The 16937-nt window shown below is 37.7% G+C and overlaps 1 protein-coding gene across 1 annotated transcript in view; it reads right to left on the minus strand.

Annotated features, from left to right (window-relative positions):
- The window catches only part of MAP3K4 (mitogen-activated protein kinase kinase kinase 4), a gene marked incomplete at its 5' end in the record, with an annotated part of 58554 nt that overhangs the window by 12331 nt on the left and 29286 nt on the right, over positions 1–16937 (minus strand). Inside the window, 7 exons of the mRNA XM_009320760.1 lie at positions 555–625; positions 1299–1490; positions 3027–3107; positions 4392–4492; positions 9788–9884; positions 12117–12183; positions 14581–14659. Coding sequence (XP_009319035.1) covers positions 555–625; positions 1299–1490; positions 3027–3107; positions 4392–4492; positions 9788–9884; positions 12117–12183; positions 14581–14659 — 688 coding nt within the window. The remainder of the gene's footprint in view (positions 1–554; positions 626–1298; positions 1491–3026; positions 3108–4391; positions 4493–9787; positions 9885–12116; positions 12184–14580; positions 14660–16937) is intronic.

Here is a 16937-nt window from a genome sequence, read left to right on the forward strand (position 1 = left end):
CACAGCTTTACTTGTTTTTATCCTGAAAATTAAACTTTCTGTACCCACCAGGTTAGCCAACAGTTTTGTGACTCAGCCTAGCTCACTTAAACTACAGGAGAAGCTGAAAAACATCTGATGTGACACTTCCTATCTTTTGCTCTAAGGAATGAAGAAAAAAGGAATAAAATATGAGATGAAATATTACAAAGTAAAATGTAAGTTTGTGTATTTTTTATTTCCAAAATAATTTAAGATCTCTTAACGGGAGTTCACACATATTAAGCAAGCATTCATTAAGTTCACAACATCCCTGTGAGATTAGTAAAAAAACATTATCCATTTTATATACATTTAAATTGAAAGTTGTAAACTGAAAAGAAAAAGCTTAAGCAACTTAAGGAGGAACAAGTGATAATAGCAGATGTAGCTACATGAAGAAACAATTTGTCTTCCCATCCTTCCCCAGTTAGCTAACAACGGTGTTCAGAAATCCTTAATGCCTGCTAAGTCATACGTGTTTGGTTTGGAAAAAAACCAAGGGCAGCAATGATTCTTGTATGCAGAGTACTCACTTCCTTCATAGCCATCAGCTCTCCAGTGTCAACACTGATACAGGTATAAACCTTCCCATACTGGCCTTCACCTGTAGAATTAAAATAAGAAAAATTAATTACACTACATTCAATAAGCAACATGTACATCAACTGCAGTAAGAAAACTTCCCTGAAAACTGAGCTTGCCAAGGTTATTTACCTTCATTTTCATTTAAAATTTCAAAAGTAGCTTTTATCCTATAACACCTAATACTACATTCATAGTCCTGAATTCAAGCTGATTAAAAGTAAAAACATTACATTAACAGGCTGACCTGAAAAAACTTCTCATGAATACGAGGATTTTCCCCACAAATCCCAAACCAGAGAGGAAACAATGATCACGTGGGGGAAACAACAACAATATTGGTGAATTAAACAAATCCCAAAGTTTGTGCTCATTTCCATTCATATTTCTGGTTCTTCCAAAAGCAGAACTCAAACATTTTATAGGGTTAAACACATGCAGGAATCGCAGGATCATACCTAATTGTCCTAACCAAATCCTTCTCCTCCTCTGTTTCTTGTTATTTGAACAGTGAAAACTTCACTGAAGTTATACATAAAGGAAATCCTAGCTGCAACAGTATTTTGTATTTTAACATTCCGATTTCAGTAAAGCTGATGCTACCTACACAAGATTTCAAAAGATAGTCTTAGATTTCCTTCAAAAATACCAAGCTTGGTATTTTAGCCTGATAAATGAAGGTGTAACGAACGTACCAATTTTGTTTCCTCTCTGCCACTTGAAAGTCACTTTTCTCAAACCTACATGCATGACATTATCATAAGATTTCGGTGTGTCACAAACTTGGCCAATGATGTTCTTCCTCCTCATCTCTCTGTATCTCCTTTCTTCAAACAACTGAACAGACTTTTGAACAGCTTCAATCGGTGCTTGCTTGGAAGCAGTGTCTAAAAAGAGTGATGAACAATTTCCTTGATTGAGAAATATTCGCTGTGTTTATATTTTGTTACCTTTTGATATCACGTGAAGTGACCTGAGTTAGAAGACAACTATTTTGTGAGTCTAATTTAAGATGTAGGAAAAGAATAAAACACTGTAGCAATTGCATATGAAACTACCACTTATGAATCACATATGAAACTAAAGTAAAATGGGAGTACTGGTAGTTTTCTAATCGTCTCTTACTTGATTCAAGGAAATTAAATGTGTGAAATGCAACGCACTTGTTCGCATTTGGCCTGTACCTAACCACCGATAGATAGCGGAAATATGTTTGGGTCATTATGAGCACCAAGGAAAGAAGGACAGGTAAGGTTTTGCTTTACAGAAATAGGAGAGGTTTCTTGGCAAACTCATAGCATCTGTTATTTCAAAGATTTAGAGGTATTAGATAACTCCAGCTTTGAAGTCTTCTTATCATGAAACTCACTCAGAATCCTAGTGAGTAAGGCCAGAAGAAATCTCAGGGCAGCATTAATTTATCCCCTCCTTGTAAAGCACAAAAATTACACATCTGTCAGTATTGACAGACAGTAGTCTAACCTGTTTCTAACAGCCTCCAAAAGATCGAGATACTGATACTCTCAAATGATATATTCTACTGCCCACCTATAATTAATACCACTTCACCTACACTAACTCTGCCTCGCTGTGGTTTGAAACCAAAATCTTTGTCTTATGCACAGTGGACAGTAAAACCAGTTCCCATTGCAGCAGCCTTCTAGAAATTTTCAAGTTTTCCCTCATTCTTTTCTAGTTTAAACAAACTCAATTCCTTCAGTGTTTATGTTCCAAACAAAAAATAAGCCTTCTAGATATGAGAAAAAAATTTTGCTGTTCTTCCTGTGTTCTGTCTGGGCCACATAATGAGACCAGTTTTTATGTGACAGAAAACTTTTTTCTAATGTTTCATGAGGTTCCACCCTACCGGAATATACGCAACCAAGCTACATGTATACATCTGCACAGTATAGGAGTCTCAGAAGTAATCAAGCTACTTTAAGTTTCATGAAAATAAGCAGCAGGACAGAGAGGAAGGGGCCCCACAATAGCCTTGAGTTTGGGAAACAGTGTAGGATCACACGCTGTTAGACACCCAAAGTAAGAAAATGCCACGCTGGGGAGAGATCTTAGGAAGCGAGGAAGTGCTTCCTACTGTCATGCAATTCATAACTGGGCACTGAATAGGGACAGCAAACTTCTGCAGTTCCTATCGTGATAAACGTACTCATTTTGCAGAACACTGCTAGTACCTTTCAGAAACTGAAAAGATGTAACTTTTATGAAGTTTAATTACTCCTACCTCAGAGAGTACACCTTGTGATTTTGTTAGCAGTATCTTCTATCTGCAATCAGGATTTTATTTCTTCCCCTTCCTATGTACAAAGCTGTGAAAACCTTTCCACAATCAGCATTAAGATTCAACCTTTTATTACAGCACTAGTTTAAAAGACGCTACATTATAGTGACTCCTAAACACCTACCTTTGGTCTGGTTGATTAAAGTTCTGAGCTCCCAACTCCGCCGGGACGAGACACTTGAATCTCCTCTTGGATACGATGGTTCTAGAGAAATAATACTGTGAGCATAAAATTGGCTTTATCTCATATTAAGGATTATGCCACTATATTCAGCAGAAGCTGAGCTCTTACATATCAGGACTAATACACCCTACAAGTATGAGGCAATCACATAGCAATGTATGCTCTCAAATTCAAAAGTGACTTATCTTTAGAAAACAAATTATGAAAGCTATTCTGAATTAGGATTTAGTTTATACAGGAACAGAGATCTCCTTCCACAACTGAGGGAAGCGCTTCAAGTCAGGGCACCCAGAATCAAATATGTAAGAAAACTGTAGGAAAACAACCTTCTAAGGTTCCTTAGAAAAAGACCTGTATCATTCCAACCTAAGCCAGTTTGCCATTCATACAGATACACAAAAAAGGAGTAAGCATGAGGCAGACAGTATTTTCAGTGTCTGCTTAAAAAAAACAAACCAAAAAAATCCCCCACACCTCTTCGTATAAATTTTTAAGGACCTGTATTCATTCCAACCTAAGCCAGTTTCCCATTCATACAGATACACAAAAAAAGGAGTAAGCATGAGGCAGACAATATTTTCAACGTCTGCTTAAAAAAAACAAACAAAAAAAATCCCCCACACCTCTTCGTATAAATTTTTAAGGCATTTCTTTCTTCAAAATCCACTTCATTTTGCAGGATGACCACAATATCAACTCCACTTCGCTTGGGATTTTGTACTTCATTTTAATTTGCACAGAACACACTATCTTAACAATCATTGTTTCGAAGTACTTGTTGTAATAAATACCACATATACAGGGGCTGGGGAAACCTGAAGGAGGAGCCCTGATCAGGACATCAAGTCACACACCCTGTCCCTTCTTCCAGGATAAAAATACTTGCTGTTATTTGAAAGATGAATACCACAGTGGTAGTTAAAGAACTGGATAGAAAACTCTTCACTGTCCAGTTCATACCTCATTAACAGCATTTAGAAATTTACTATCAAATGGGGTATATAATTCAGCAACCATGTTACTCATTTCATTTTGAACACTGTAACTTAGTAAGATACCAGGAAATTCCTTCAGGTGCAATTCAGAAACAATATGAAAGGCAAGAGAATAATGGGTATGTCTGAGAACAGAATAACTTTGACAATATAAGACTACAATATAAGCCTACAAGTTAAAAATCTAAGCTTTTTGAGTGGAAAAAGGTGAAAAAGTTTTTTGGAAAGGGTAAGAACTTGGAGCAGAGAGAAACATAATGACATAAATCATCTGCACATCCAGGTCACAATCTGTTACTGTGACAAGCACCTTCTCGCTCTTCAGTGGGACTGGAGTGACGACTAAGGGATCTGAACTGCAACTCAGCTGCTATTGAAGCCAGTCGATCATTTTCAGGGACACTGGAACCCCTGTTAAAAAAAGCCATTGTACTAATTAACTCAGCATTGCACTAAATAACTGCTAGTGACAATTTAACTGCAGTTTTAAAGAGAAAGAACCTCTGAAGCCTAGGGCATGAACCATGAAAGTGACATGAAAGAGAAACCGATGCTGAGAGGTAAACTGAAAACCCTTTCTATGCTTTTTTTCCCCCCAAATGAAGACTTGTTATATAATTTTAGTTACGCCACTCTGAAAAAACCCTAAGCTTCAAAAGCATAAACTACTTGAAACTGTTACTTGTCCATAACAACAGAATCCATTTTAATGACTTGTAACATACTACTAAGACAGCTGCTGCAGGATGCAGCTAGTGCCAGGTTTGGATGTACAGTCTGAAGTGATTCAGCTGGGTGATAATGTGAGCCACATTATCAGATGAAGGGTGGTAACTGAATTCATACGCTCCTAGTGCGCTGCAAATACAGTCACAGTCCATAATCATTAAGTCAAAACTAGTGGTAAGAGCCACAAGCCAGCTGACAGGAAGGACAGTATTAAATGACATCAGCTTGACTGCTTGGAGGCCCTAGCTCCTCCAGACAGCACAGAGTAGAATTAGATACCTCAGAGTAAGACCCAGATGAATAAGCACGCTGAACAGAAAGGGAAACAATACTGAGAGAAATGAGTCTTAAATCCTTAAATCTTCAGGAACCTTTTCTCCAGCCCAAGACATCGATCAATCCACCCATGTTTTAGAGCCATAAATTCCTCATTAAAGTCTTTATACAACAACTCCCTTTTGGATGAGGCGCTCTTTCAGTTTTTAAAGCATGGTGGGGAAGCGCTGTGACTGATGCCTCCTTTAACACAATGCTTTAGAGGTATGAGCTAAACATTACTGGAAAGCAGGGAACATCGTTAAATCCTTCACTGAAAGCCAACAACTACAAAAAGTTGAAAGATACCTGGCATCACAAAGTGCACACACCTATGAAAGGACTTCCCTACAGCCCTAAAATTGCTTCCAAATTGTATCCAATTATTATCTAATAATAGTAAAAAAAAAAAGAGAGAGACAATCTTAACAATCTTGAGAACAGAAGCCAAAACCCAAGACGCCCTATTCCCATGCGAACGTTCTCAATACGATGTTTGCTTTGCACTCCCTACTACTGCCAACTAGATCTTTCAAGTTTGAGAGGGAACTGAAACCGAACTAGTGAAAATCCTCAGTAGTCTTCAGGAAGTTTGAGGTTTTAATCAGCAAGAAGGCTGAGGTTATTCTCAGCACATACAGAACAACAATTCTAGATGCACAGAGAGCCTAAAACCAAGCAAAGCTAAACCACCTCTAAAATGAGGTAGTAGCTGAACACAGGACCTTAAGTATCATAGCTTTGAATGCAGGTGACTAAAATCCATTTCAGGCCCATCTTAGCCACCCAGATCTTTTACTGTGTGTGTCCAGAAAGACTGTGTGCATGTTATTAGGCAAAGAAATAAAGTAAGAGAGAAGGCAGCTTGCTAAATTTCTGCTCCAGTCCTGGATAAATATAAAATGATGAATAATAACCGCAGCTAGCTCAGAAATTAAACATTTCTAAAGGTCATTAGTATGAACATACTGTAAATGTATAACCATCAGAAAGCTCAGTGTAAACAACCAGGTATTGCTGCTTTGGATTTTACCTTCTAGTTATATTAAACTGATTTTTTTTTTTTTTTTTAAGAAAAACTTCAATAGAACTATGGTGGCATTTGTGCACTACGCACTGCCTAGTACAACTGATTTATCAAGTTCCTACATTCAAGTTTTTATAGATATTTAATGCCTATAATCACGTCATAAATGTCTAAAGAGTTTCTGAAAAGCGTACAAAGTTTCTGTTTCTGTGCTATTCCAGCAGCTGGATCCCACACTTCTTGCATACAAAACACTTTCTTGATCCAACAGATTCCATTTCACTTTTGGAGCACAAATAAATGAAATCCATAATTAAGACTGCAATCTGTTAAAGTTTGCAACTTCCTTTTAACTATATTGAACACAGAAATTTGCTATAAATATATTACGTTGTAGTATTTTGCCTTCCTCAATAAACAAAACCCCTAAAATACCCCAACAGCCTCCAAAACCCTGTCTCTGCTTTATATTTTTTTTCTTCAAATCCTTCCTAGGTAATACAGGGGGTTAAACAATGCTACTTAAAAATCCAGGCAGTGCATTAAAAAAAAAATAATCATGGGATATTTTATTAATAAGCATTAGAAAAGTAAAAACTGAGAGCTCTCAGAAAAATACAAGTGTTTGAAAAACAGGCCTAGGCAATTCGACTAAAATGCTGCATTCACATCATCTTTGATGTTACAATCCATTAACGTATTACGCATTTGATTGCAGCTAAGAAGTAGAATTGTCATTTCTTTTCTTCCCAATGACTATCTTCTTGAACTAGAAGGAACTGTCAAAATGCCAACCTTCACACTTTGATCAGTATTTGTGTAGGACACACATGCAGAAAACATTAAAAGAATACACCACTGTATTCAAGCGTGTCAAATTATAAACCTGACAGTTGCATTGAGTGGTATAAAAATCACAAGAAAGCCTGCAAGTATTAAAAACTAGCCTCCTATCTCCCTCTTGAAAAATTAACTAACATCAAAGATATGCCTTGGCTCAAAGTGCTGTACATATTCTAGAAAAAAAATCCCCTTCATATGTTGTTTGTTTGACAATTAGTCTTTACACAAGTTCTGCATTTTCAAAATCATAAATACTAATTAACCATCGCCCTGTCAGCTTATAAAGCTGCCAGAACCTCTCAGTGAAAATTCTCTAGAATGTTACTTACTTGAAAAGGGCTTTTCAAGTGCATAGTGCTGCAGACTACTGCCTATTCTGTCTTTTTCAACAGGGGGTTTAAAACAGAAGCATGAAGGATATATAATAAACACATGTAGTTTGAATGACAAAAATTCAGGATGTATTTTCAACCAAAAAAAAGGGCCCATACTCACAAGCTGTACATCTAGAGGCTACTGTAGGGTGCAAGTCACATCTTATCATAAAAATAAACTGAAAAAAGTTGCAGGAAAGATTTTGTATAAAAAGTGACAACTTCCCTCTTAACACCTTAATGCATGCTTCTGCTGTGCATCTGGTAATAAATCTACAAACCACGATGGTTTGCTGGCTAACAATTGAAAATTATTTATTAAAAAAATAAATAATTCATAATCAAATCATATCTACGTTCACTTTGGTCACCATCAATCTGCTGTTCCTTTACTACCTGTTCTTTCTTTTCTCTACGGCTGTGTGATAGAGTCAGATCATGTGTCTCCGTTCATACGAATCTCTTGTACAAGACAGCTTTTGGTACTCTGCAGTAGAAATAAGAATCCAAAATGCTATTTATAAACCCTAAGATAATATCATTGTGTGAATAGCAGGATTTTCACAGTCAGGGGTGCGGGGGGGGTGGGGAGAAAAGAAAAAAAAGAGTGAATTTAGAAAACTTGGGAGATATGCCAATGGTCTGACTGTGGTATGGGAAGAAGGAACACCAACAGTCTGAAATGTAACAGCCAAATCAGAGGCCAAAAAGCAAGAAAGATACTAACATAGGTCTGCCAAAAAAATTCACTCGTGACCTCTGCAAACAGACAATACAGGAGTGGTTTCTGTTACATATTCTGATACAGGAATGGTTTCTTTCATATTAAGTGTGTTCTGCACAACCCTAAGAAGCTAAAGGTGTAGCAAGAAATAAAAAAACCCTCCTGAAAACTTACATGTTTAATTCTGTTTTTGCCACTATACAGTATTTCAAAATATTTATGGCAGACCATAACAATACCAAAAGTGTTAGCTAACATTAAAAAAAAAAAAAGAATCCTTGGGCTTATTTGCATGTTACAGTCATCTTAGTGCAAAGTGTTAGTTATCAATACTAATTATTTAGTAAAGTTATACCGATGAACTGACTGGCATATGTTAATTTCATGGACATTTTTACTGAGCAAATTTGTAATCTACGTCAGAACCGCATGCTTTAACTACCACACTGCTAGTCATTTTAAGTCTGAAAGCGGTCTTATCATCTACTTCTAAGACGTAAGATTTTGCTCAAGTCAAACATGAAGGAAGGAGCCAGTGGAAGACATGATGGGACGGAGAAGCATGGTGCAAATGATCTATTAGGATGCAAGTATGCAGAAACAGTTATATGGGTGATGTAAGTAGAATGAGGCTGCTACGTCATGGAGCGGAGCTACCTGGTATCATTTGCACCGCTGACAGGTTTGGGTTGAGCTGAGTCGCTACCGACAGGAGCGGGGCGACTGACAGCAACGCTGCAATGGTTCCGTGCATCACAAGGGACATTCCGCGTGCTGTGGCAAGAAGAAAAACTTCAGGAAACAGTTTTAAAAAAAAAAAAAAAGTGTATGGAGTAGAAAGTTTATTTTAAAAATAAAATTTTGAAGTGTGCATAATGAGGCCCGATTTTAAAAGTTTTTCAAGTACATAAAGACTGTTATGTGGAATAATTCTGGGTCTCAGAAGCTTCAGGGGCTGTCAATATGTACAATAATAATAATAATCTTCAAAATAAAAATCTCCAAATCTTTAGAGTAGTACTAGCTTCTGCCAACAGCTAAGCAACTTTCAAAAAAAAAAAAAAGTCAAGTGTAGAGTTTGACACTGTGCTGACCACATTGAAAAATAAGGTCCTCTATGTAAAAATATGCATGGCAAAGTTTATTTTGAAATTTTTAAAAACTATTTTTGCATTAATTCTCATGTCAACACTTTCAAAGGGAAGCAAAACCATCCATTGTTTTAAGCTCCTTCACAGCAGGTTGGTAATGACGCAGAAATGCCACCATATTCCAGAATGCTACATTTTTAAGTCTTACCTATGCTAAACTACAGAAAGCATTGTCACAGGCACCTATGCAGACATTCAAAGTGGGGAAGGACATAAAAGTCTTGTTAATGAGCAGTTTTCACTAAATTAAAGCTTGTTACATTGAAACACTGTTTTCAGGAAAGACAAAGGGGATAAGAATGACTTCAAGGTGAGAAAGCATGCATCAATAAAAACTGTAAAATAACTGTAAAATAGGGGGGGACGGGGAGAGAAAAAGAAACTATATTGTCCTTAAAAGCACATGGATAAAATTCGGATCACTAACATGCTAATTTTTTCTAGCTGCTTTGCCCTCAACAGGGAAGAAAAAGTGTTCCACTTACTGACAACATAGCCAAGAGAGGATAAACTAGTTTAGAACTCTGTACTAACGCTAGATACCTGAAGCCTTCAGGCGTGGGGATGATAAGATGAGGATTTGGTGGATCACTATGGCACCGAGGTACTTTTACAGGACGGGGACTGTTTCGATGAATAGCTGCAAACATAAAAAAGGTACACATTTACTTAGATGTCAGAACAACCTCTGTTAGGGCCATTTCAAGACACAAAATTAAAAAAAATTCCTATTTTACAGAGTTAAGTGTGAACTGGCACATATTTTCTTATCCTTTAAGAAAAATCCAAATTATTCCAATTTTAAATACATCAATTGTATGTATTAATATTATTCATATTATTGTATCATGTAACTCATCTATAAAATAATGAAAACTCTCCAAAGAATTAAAAATTAGGAATTAGAAGATGTGTACTTACTTCACTAAAACTACATCTTCATTATTTCAACTTCACAGATTAAAGATGATTTGTTATCTTATTGCAAAATAAATATCAACAAACCAAATAATAATTAAAAAGCAAACAGCATTATTATGTTCCTTTTGGATCAGAATTAGTTTTCGCAGACAATAATAGAAAGCAGAATGAGCTGGGGAAAAAACCCACATGTGGCAGTTTTACCGATACTAATGGCCCCCTTGACAGTCTGCACCAAGGAAGTGGTACAAAGGGACAGGGTCAAACCTAAATGAGCCGTCATTGTCCTCAGGCTTAGCTCATTCAGTGCCCATAAGAGTAGTCTGCAGCATCTTCCCCTTCGCTCAACCCCTCCTTAATTAGCCAGAAAAATATTGTGGCAGTCACATCGCAAGATAGCTGACTGCCCATCAAAACATGAGTCAGTACTTTCTGCCAGGCGAGGTTAATCAGTGAGCTGAGTTTCTGCCTTGTTTGCACTACCAGGACAAGTAAAAGATGCCAGGGCCAGATGTTGTCCTGTTATAATTCGCAAGGACACTAGCAGAAGACCCAGAAGGCAGAACCTAACCCACTTGGGTGGACACAGGCTGTTTCACAAAGCAAAAAGACAGGATAAAACACCAGGAGACCCCCAGCTATGTGCCTACAGGCAGCAGCATGAACACAACTGGATCCTCAGTTGTGTTTGGGAAGCTTTGGGAAAAGGGGTAAAGATCACAGTGGGTTTAAGTCCCTCAACACGGTATGCAAATGGAACCAGGAATTCTTATTTTTCTCCTGACCACAAGATAGAAAGGGCTATCTGCAATATCTGCAGCCAATATACAGTGTACGTTTAGTTAAGGTTTCTTTCACATGTATTGAAGTTTCAGCCTGCTGTTCAAGTCTGCGCCATCTGTCTGTGTCACGCCCTCCCCATGCCTCTGAGCCAAAAGCTGTCAAGCAATTCAGTTTGTGTCATGTGCTGTGTCTGCAATAGCATTTATAAGAGTTTTGGTACTTTGGCATCATCATGCTAGTGATTTACCTAAAATGGGCCTTCCTCTGAACAACAGTATCAAAAGTCAATGTACAGGTTTTGCGTCACAGTACAGAATTTGCCTAAAATTCATTTTAGACTATGCTTCTTTCCAAAGGATTGGACTGGCTTTCGTATCAAAACTGAAATTTTCCTGAAATACTGAAAAACCTCCTCTTGCTTGAGTCAAATTACCTTCCCTTCATGTCTTCTGCCATCAACCCTGTCCGGGAAGCGGACATCAGGAGAAAGAAAAGAAGACGTGGTATTTTGAAAGTTAAACCAGTCAATGGACTTGGGAGGAGAAAGAGAGAAACAGTGCTGAGAAAGAGATATGTAAAAGGGAAACACAGCTGAGGAAACATCCTTTTCTCAAGATAAACAATGAAATATGTTGATGTCACTCTAATGCCAAAGATAATTTTTACACTATGACAAATTTTGTGATATTGGAGAACTATTTCCCACAGCTCTATCGTCAAGCCCCCAGGTGTAAATCCTCTGTACCTCAATACTTTAATATAAAGGCCATCAGAAGCATAAATATCTGCAGTGCCACAATGAAATTTTGGGAGAGGGAGCTGTAACTGCCTCCTTAAAGTTATAATCACGTCTTTACCCAACCTTTAAAAAAAAAAAAAAAAATCACAATCTTTTTCCAGAAGATCTGCAAGACTTCACAGGGATTCAAGGACAAAAATCAGAGGAAAGCATCTGTAAAGCTTTTAAATTTCTTGAGTAAAACCCCCATGTATTTATTTATATTTTGTCAGGCAATAATGGTTTCACATCAACAATCATGAAAAGCTTAAAAATACTTTTATTTGTATTTCTAGCATTTTAAAATTACTTTACAATCAAAATTCTGTAACAATAGCAGCAAAGCTCCAGAACAAATGCCAGTAACTTCTGCCTTACCAAGGTACAAACCTGTAACAGGACTGTGTGGTTTTCCAATAACATGGCCAATGCACTCATTCATCAGTGCTTGTAAACTCTAGAAAAGACAAACAGAAAAAGTTGTGATGTTTTATGTTCAAGAGAGCCAGTAGTCATATGGTAAAGCTAGCAGTAATAAAATGACACTGGTTAAGTGTGTAATCTGTCAAGTAAGCACCCCCACATTCTATCGATTATATTAAAGTTCTGGATTCACATTAGAGTTTTGACTTCGTTGATTTTTTTTTTTTTTAAGCTAGAAGTCTTAGTCTTGTCTTGCCTTTTGACCTTGTCAAAATTACATAACCATAAGAACTGAACAATGACACATCATAAAGAACATTACATAATATAAAGCTAGTGGAACTTAAAAATATCCATTGTAAATAAAATTAAAAATCAAGCATGCTGGAAAAAGTTGCAACAACCTCCTCTGCCCTCCCTCTCCCCACCCCAAGAAGAAACACCCAAAGAAAATGGGTGAGAGTATGACAGCCTGAATCACAAGACTAAAGTCTGTAAAACAACAAATATGAAGCACTGCATATTAAAAGAAATCCACGTTCCTTATCTGCCCATGAAGTTAGCAAAACTTTCATGGAAGGGTGTTTAATATTTAAACCACTGAACTGGGGCTCAGGCAATCTGAGCCTAATTACTGGGTGTACTATTAACTGTGTATGTAACCTTGGACAAGTTATTAAATCTTCCTCTGGTTCAATTTACTTGTCAGAACACCAGGGATAAAATATGTCTTCACAATAAAGAATTAAAATTATGTTCTTAGGTACAGTTGCTATGAAGGCCGCTTCTATACACCAGTCATTCAGACTAGTCAAAATTTCTTCCAGAAATTCAGAAACTTAGTGAAGACCAGGAACTTGAAGCTAGATTAACAACAAAAAAAAACCAACTTAAAGAAGGGAAAAAAAAAAAAAAGTGAAAAAATATCTTATCAACCCAGACTGAGCTAGAATCTCAGCTTTAGATCTAGATTGTCCTTCTTCTATGACATCAGGTATTATTTAAATAAGAGATTAGGATCGACATACGCATTTCTAGGTGAAATGCCATGACCTGTGTTATACAGGAGTCAGATTAAACAAAGTGGCTTCAAGTGATGCTCTCCAAAACTGAAATGCAGTTAAGAAAGCAGAAGTTCAGAAATGCAGTTAAGGTTTTTGTTTCCCACCTTTCTCTCCCACTTGCTCAAAGTCTGACTTCACTCCATCTTAAATAACACTGGCTCTGAATTCTTTTCTCGGTACATGTGAAACCTCTGTCATAAAAACATTCTATTTGAAGAAGTGCCGTGATATAGTAGATAGTTATCAGTCAACAGAAACAAACTCACGCATGATAGCTTTTTAACTCTCCTTCAAGGTCACAACAAGGTTATCAATTCCATTTTTGGACAAAGTTACCAGTTTATAATATCAAAGGCAACATTAGATTTTCTGAGCTTCTTTTCAGTATTTAGAGGGAGGCTTCTAAGGAGGAGAGATCTCTAGCAAGACAGTATCACTAAAATATACACGTATTACTCTTCAAAAGACCAGGTGTTTTAGAAACTGTGTCAAAGCAAATAAAGTTGAGGGGCTACTTCCTAAAGCTGAAGTATTAGTGTATTTCAAATACAAGCTTAACTCTGCCATTTAAGCAGACAACCCTTTCCCAACAACACACGCATGTAAGTTACTTACATAACTTACTTGGGAGCTCTTGATAAAAATGTATGTGAAAAACCTAAACTATACAGTTTCTGTATTATGTAAGATTAATGTGGTTGGCATTTCATAACACATCCTGAAATCAATAAAAATCAGGGGTGCCGACACTCACATTCTGCTATTTTGTGGCAACTGTGCTTTCACATCTCTGTAGTACTGTACCAAGATCAGAGAAATAAATTCTCAGAATTTTATTTCCACAGGAAAACAGGGAAGGCAGAGCATACAGAAGAGCCAGTTTTAGTCTACTATTTTTTACATAGTAAAAACAAAACAAAGATGCTTTAAAGTCTGTTTCACACTGGCACAATTTGAAGAAATACCTTTAAACAATTGTGATTTTATATTCATACCCATAAATGAACTCTGGGTGCTAACTAAGCCTCAAAAGCTTATATTGAGAAATTTATTACGACAACTATAAATTGTAACTCTACAGAAGAGGTCCTGTCAAATTTCCCAAGAGACAAAGGGAGATAGCCTCCCAAGACAGTACCAGCAACTTGTCAGCAATCTGAAAACATTAATGCCAATGGTCACAAGCGTACTCTATTCAGAATCTTAAAAACTGAAGAGGTATCAACATCATCAGTTATATACAACAGCAATTGTTTCAGAACAGCATCTGTATTCAGACATAGCTGTATAAAAAATATTCCTGACAACATATACTGATAGCTTCACATGTATTTAGAAATAAACAAGCAGAATAACTTATTCCATACCAAGAAGTCATCTTCTGGGAGAGCTGAAATAAATGCCGGCTCAATGGCTTGAAGAAAATCAAAACCTTGAGTTGCCCACCTATCTCAAAGAAAAAGAAAGGACAGAAAGTGAATTGCTCTTCAGCTAAAGCCATCACAAGAGTTTCAACAACATCCAAGAACAGTAAATGGCGTTACTTTTTTCCCTCTGAAAAATATGATAAAATCTTTGTAAGAAAATGGATTAATATATAAGAGGTAATGTATTTAGCTTGTATTAATATTTGCCAAGTTACATTCGGACAAAGTCTGATTTTAGCAAGGACACTGCCAACTAAAGTGAGGAGGCCATGCTACATATCTCAACTCTTATATGTGCTATCTTCAGGAACAGCATCACCAATTCACTCATAATATGTTGGCAACAAGCCAAACCACTATGTCCCCCCCCTAAATTCATAGAATCATAGGACATTCTGAGTTGGAAGGGACCCACAAGGATCATCAGAGTCCAACTCCTGACTCCACACAGGGCAACCTGAAAGTTAAACTGTATATTTGAGAACATTGTCCAAATGCTTCTTGAACACTGACAGGCCTGAGGCCATGACCACTTCCCTGGGGAGCTTGTTTCAGTGCTTGACCACCCTCTCAGCGAAGAACTTTTTCCTAATATCCAATCTGAACTTCCCCCAACGCAGCTTTAATCCATCCCCTATCACCAGACACCAGAGAGATGAGATCAGCACCTCCCTCTCCGCTCCCCCTCATGAGGAAGTTGTAAAGAGCAACGAGGTCAGCCCTCAGCCTCCTCTTCTCTAAGCCGAGCAAACCTAGTATTCTCAGCCACTCCTCATAAGTCTTACCTTCTAGTCCTTTCACCATCTTCGTTGCTCTCCTTTAGACATATTGTAACATTTTTACGTCCTTCTTATACTGTGGTGCCCAAAAGTGCACACAGTACTCGAGGTGAGGCTGCACCAATGCTAAGTATGGTGGGACAATCACTTCTTTCAGCTGTTTAGCTATACTGTGCCTAATGCACCCCAGGATACGGTTGGCCCTTTTCGCCACCAGGGCACATTGTTGACTCACATAGAGCTTACCATCAACCAGAACCCCGAGATACCTTTCTGCAGTGCTGCACTCCAACCTCTTGGTCCCTGACCTATACGTATATCCAGGATTACACCACCCCAGGTGCAAAATCTGACATTTTTCCTTGCTAAATTTCATAAGGTTGGTGATTACCCAGCACTCATAATCTATCAAGATCTCTCTGTAAGGCCTCTCTGTCCTCAAGGTAATCAATGGCTCCTCCTAATTTAGTATCGTTGGCAAACTTACTTAGTATGTACTCAACTCCTGTGTCCAGATCATTGATAAAAATATTGAAGAGAACTGGCCCTAAAATTGAGCCCTGAGGAACACCCTAGTGACTGGCCACCAGACACATGTTACCCCATGTTACTCCAACTCTTTGAGCCCAACTCTTCAGCCAATTGTTCACCCATCATATTGTGCACGTCTACCTGTATGCTGGACAATTTGTCCACAAGGATATTGTGAGAGATAGTGTCAAAAGCTTCGCTAAAATAATAATTAAAAAAAAAAACCACAAACAAACAATCACATCCAGTGCCTTCTCTTCGTCCACTAGGTGGGTAACCTTGTCATAAAAGGATATTTAGTTAGTAAGGCATGGCTTGCCCTCCATGAACCCACGTTGACTTTGACCAATGACTACACTGTCTCTGAATTGTTTTTCAATAACTCCCAGAATAATCTTCTCCATAATTTTACCAGGAACTGAAGTGTGACTGACAGGCCTGTTATTACCAGGGTCTTCTCTCTTGCCCTTCTTGAAAATTGGAATAATGTTTGCTAGCTTCCAGTCAAGGGGAACCTCTCCAGATTCCAAAGACCATTAATAAATAACAGAGAGAGGTCTTGCAATAACATCGGCCAACTTCTTCAGTACCTTGGAATGAATTCCATCAGGCCCCATAGACTTGCATGCATTCCATTGCAGCAGCAAATCTTGTACAAACTGAAAGTCAACTGGAAGCTTATCACTCCCCTAGTTGTGGTCCTCCAACCCAGGGCTCCAGGGGTCCCAGGGCGCATCATTTGTGTTAAAGACAGGGGCAAAGTAGGCATTAAATGTCTCTGCTTTATCTTCGTCCCTATTTGTGAGGTGACCAATCTCATCAAGTAATGGACGAATGTCGTCTTAAGTCCTCTTTTTGCTGTTAACATACTAAAAAAAGCCTTTTAAGTTGTTTTGGGTTTTGGGATTTGGGTTTTTTTTTGTTTGTTTCCTTTTGTTTTTCTAAGATTAGCACACCAAGCTAACTAGCCTATCTGCACATGGTTCA

Source organism: Pygoscelis adeliae, unplaced genomic scaffold, assembly GCF_000699105.1.
Source record: "Pygoscelis adeliae isolate BGI_AS28 unplaced genomic scaffold, ASM69910v1 Scaffold33, whole genome shotgun sequence".
Classification (NCBI taxonomy): Eukaryota; Metazoa; Chordata; class Aves; order Sphenisciformes; family Spheniscidae; genus Pygoscelis; species Pygoscelis adeliae.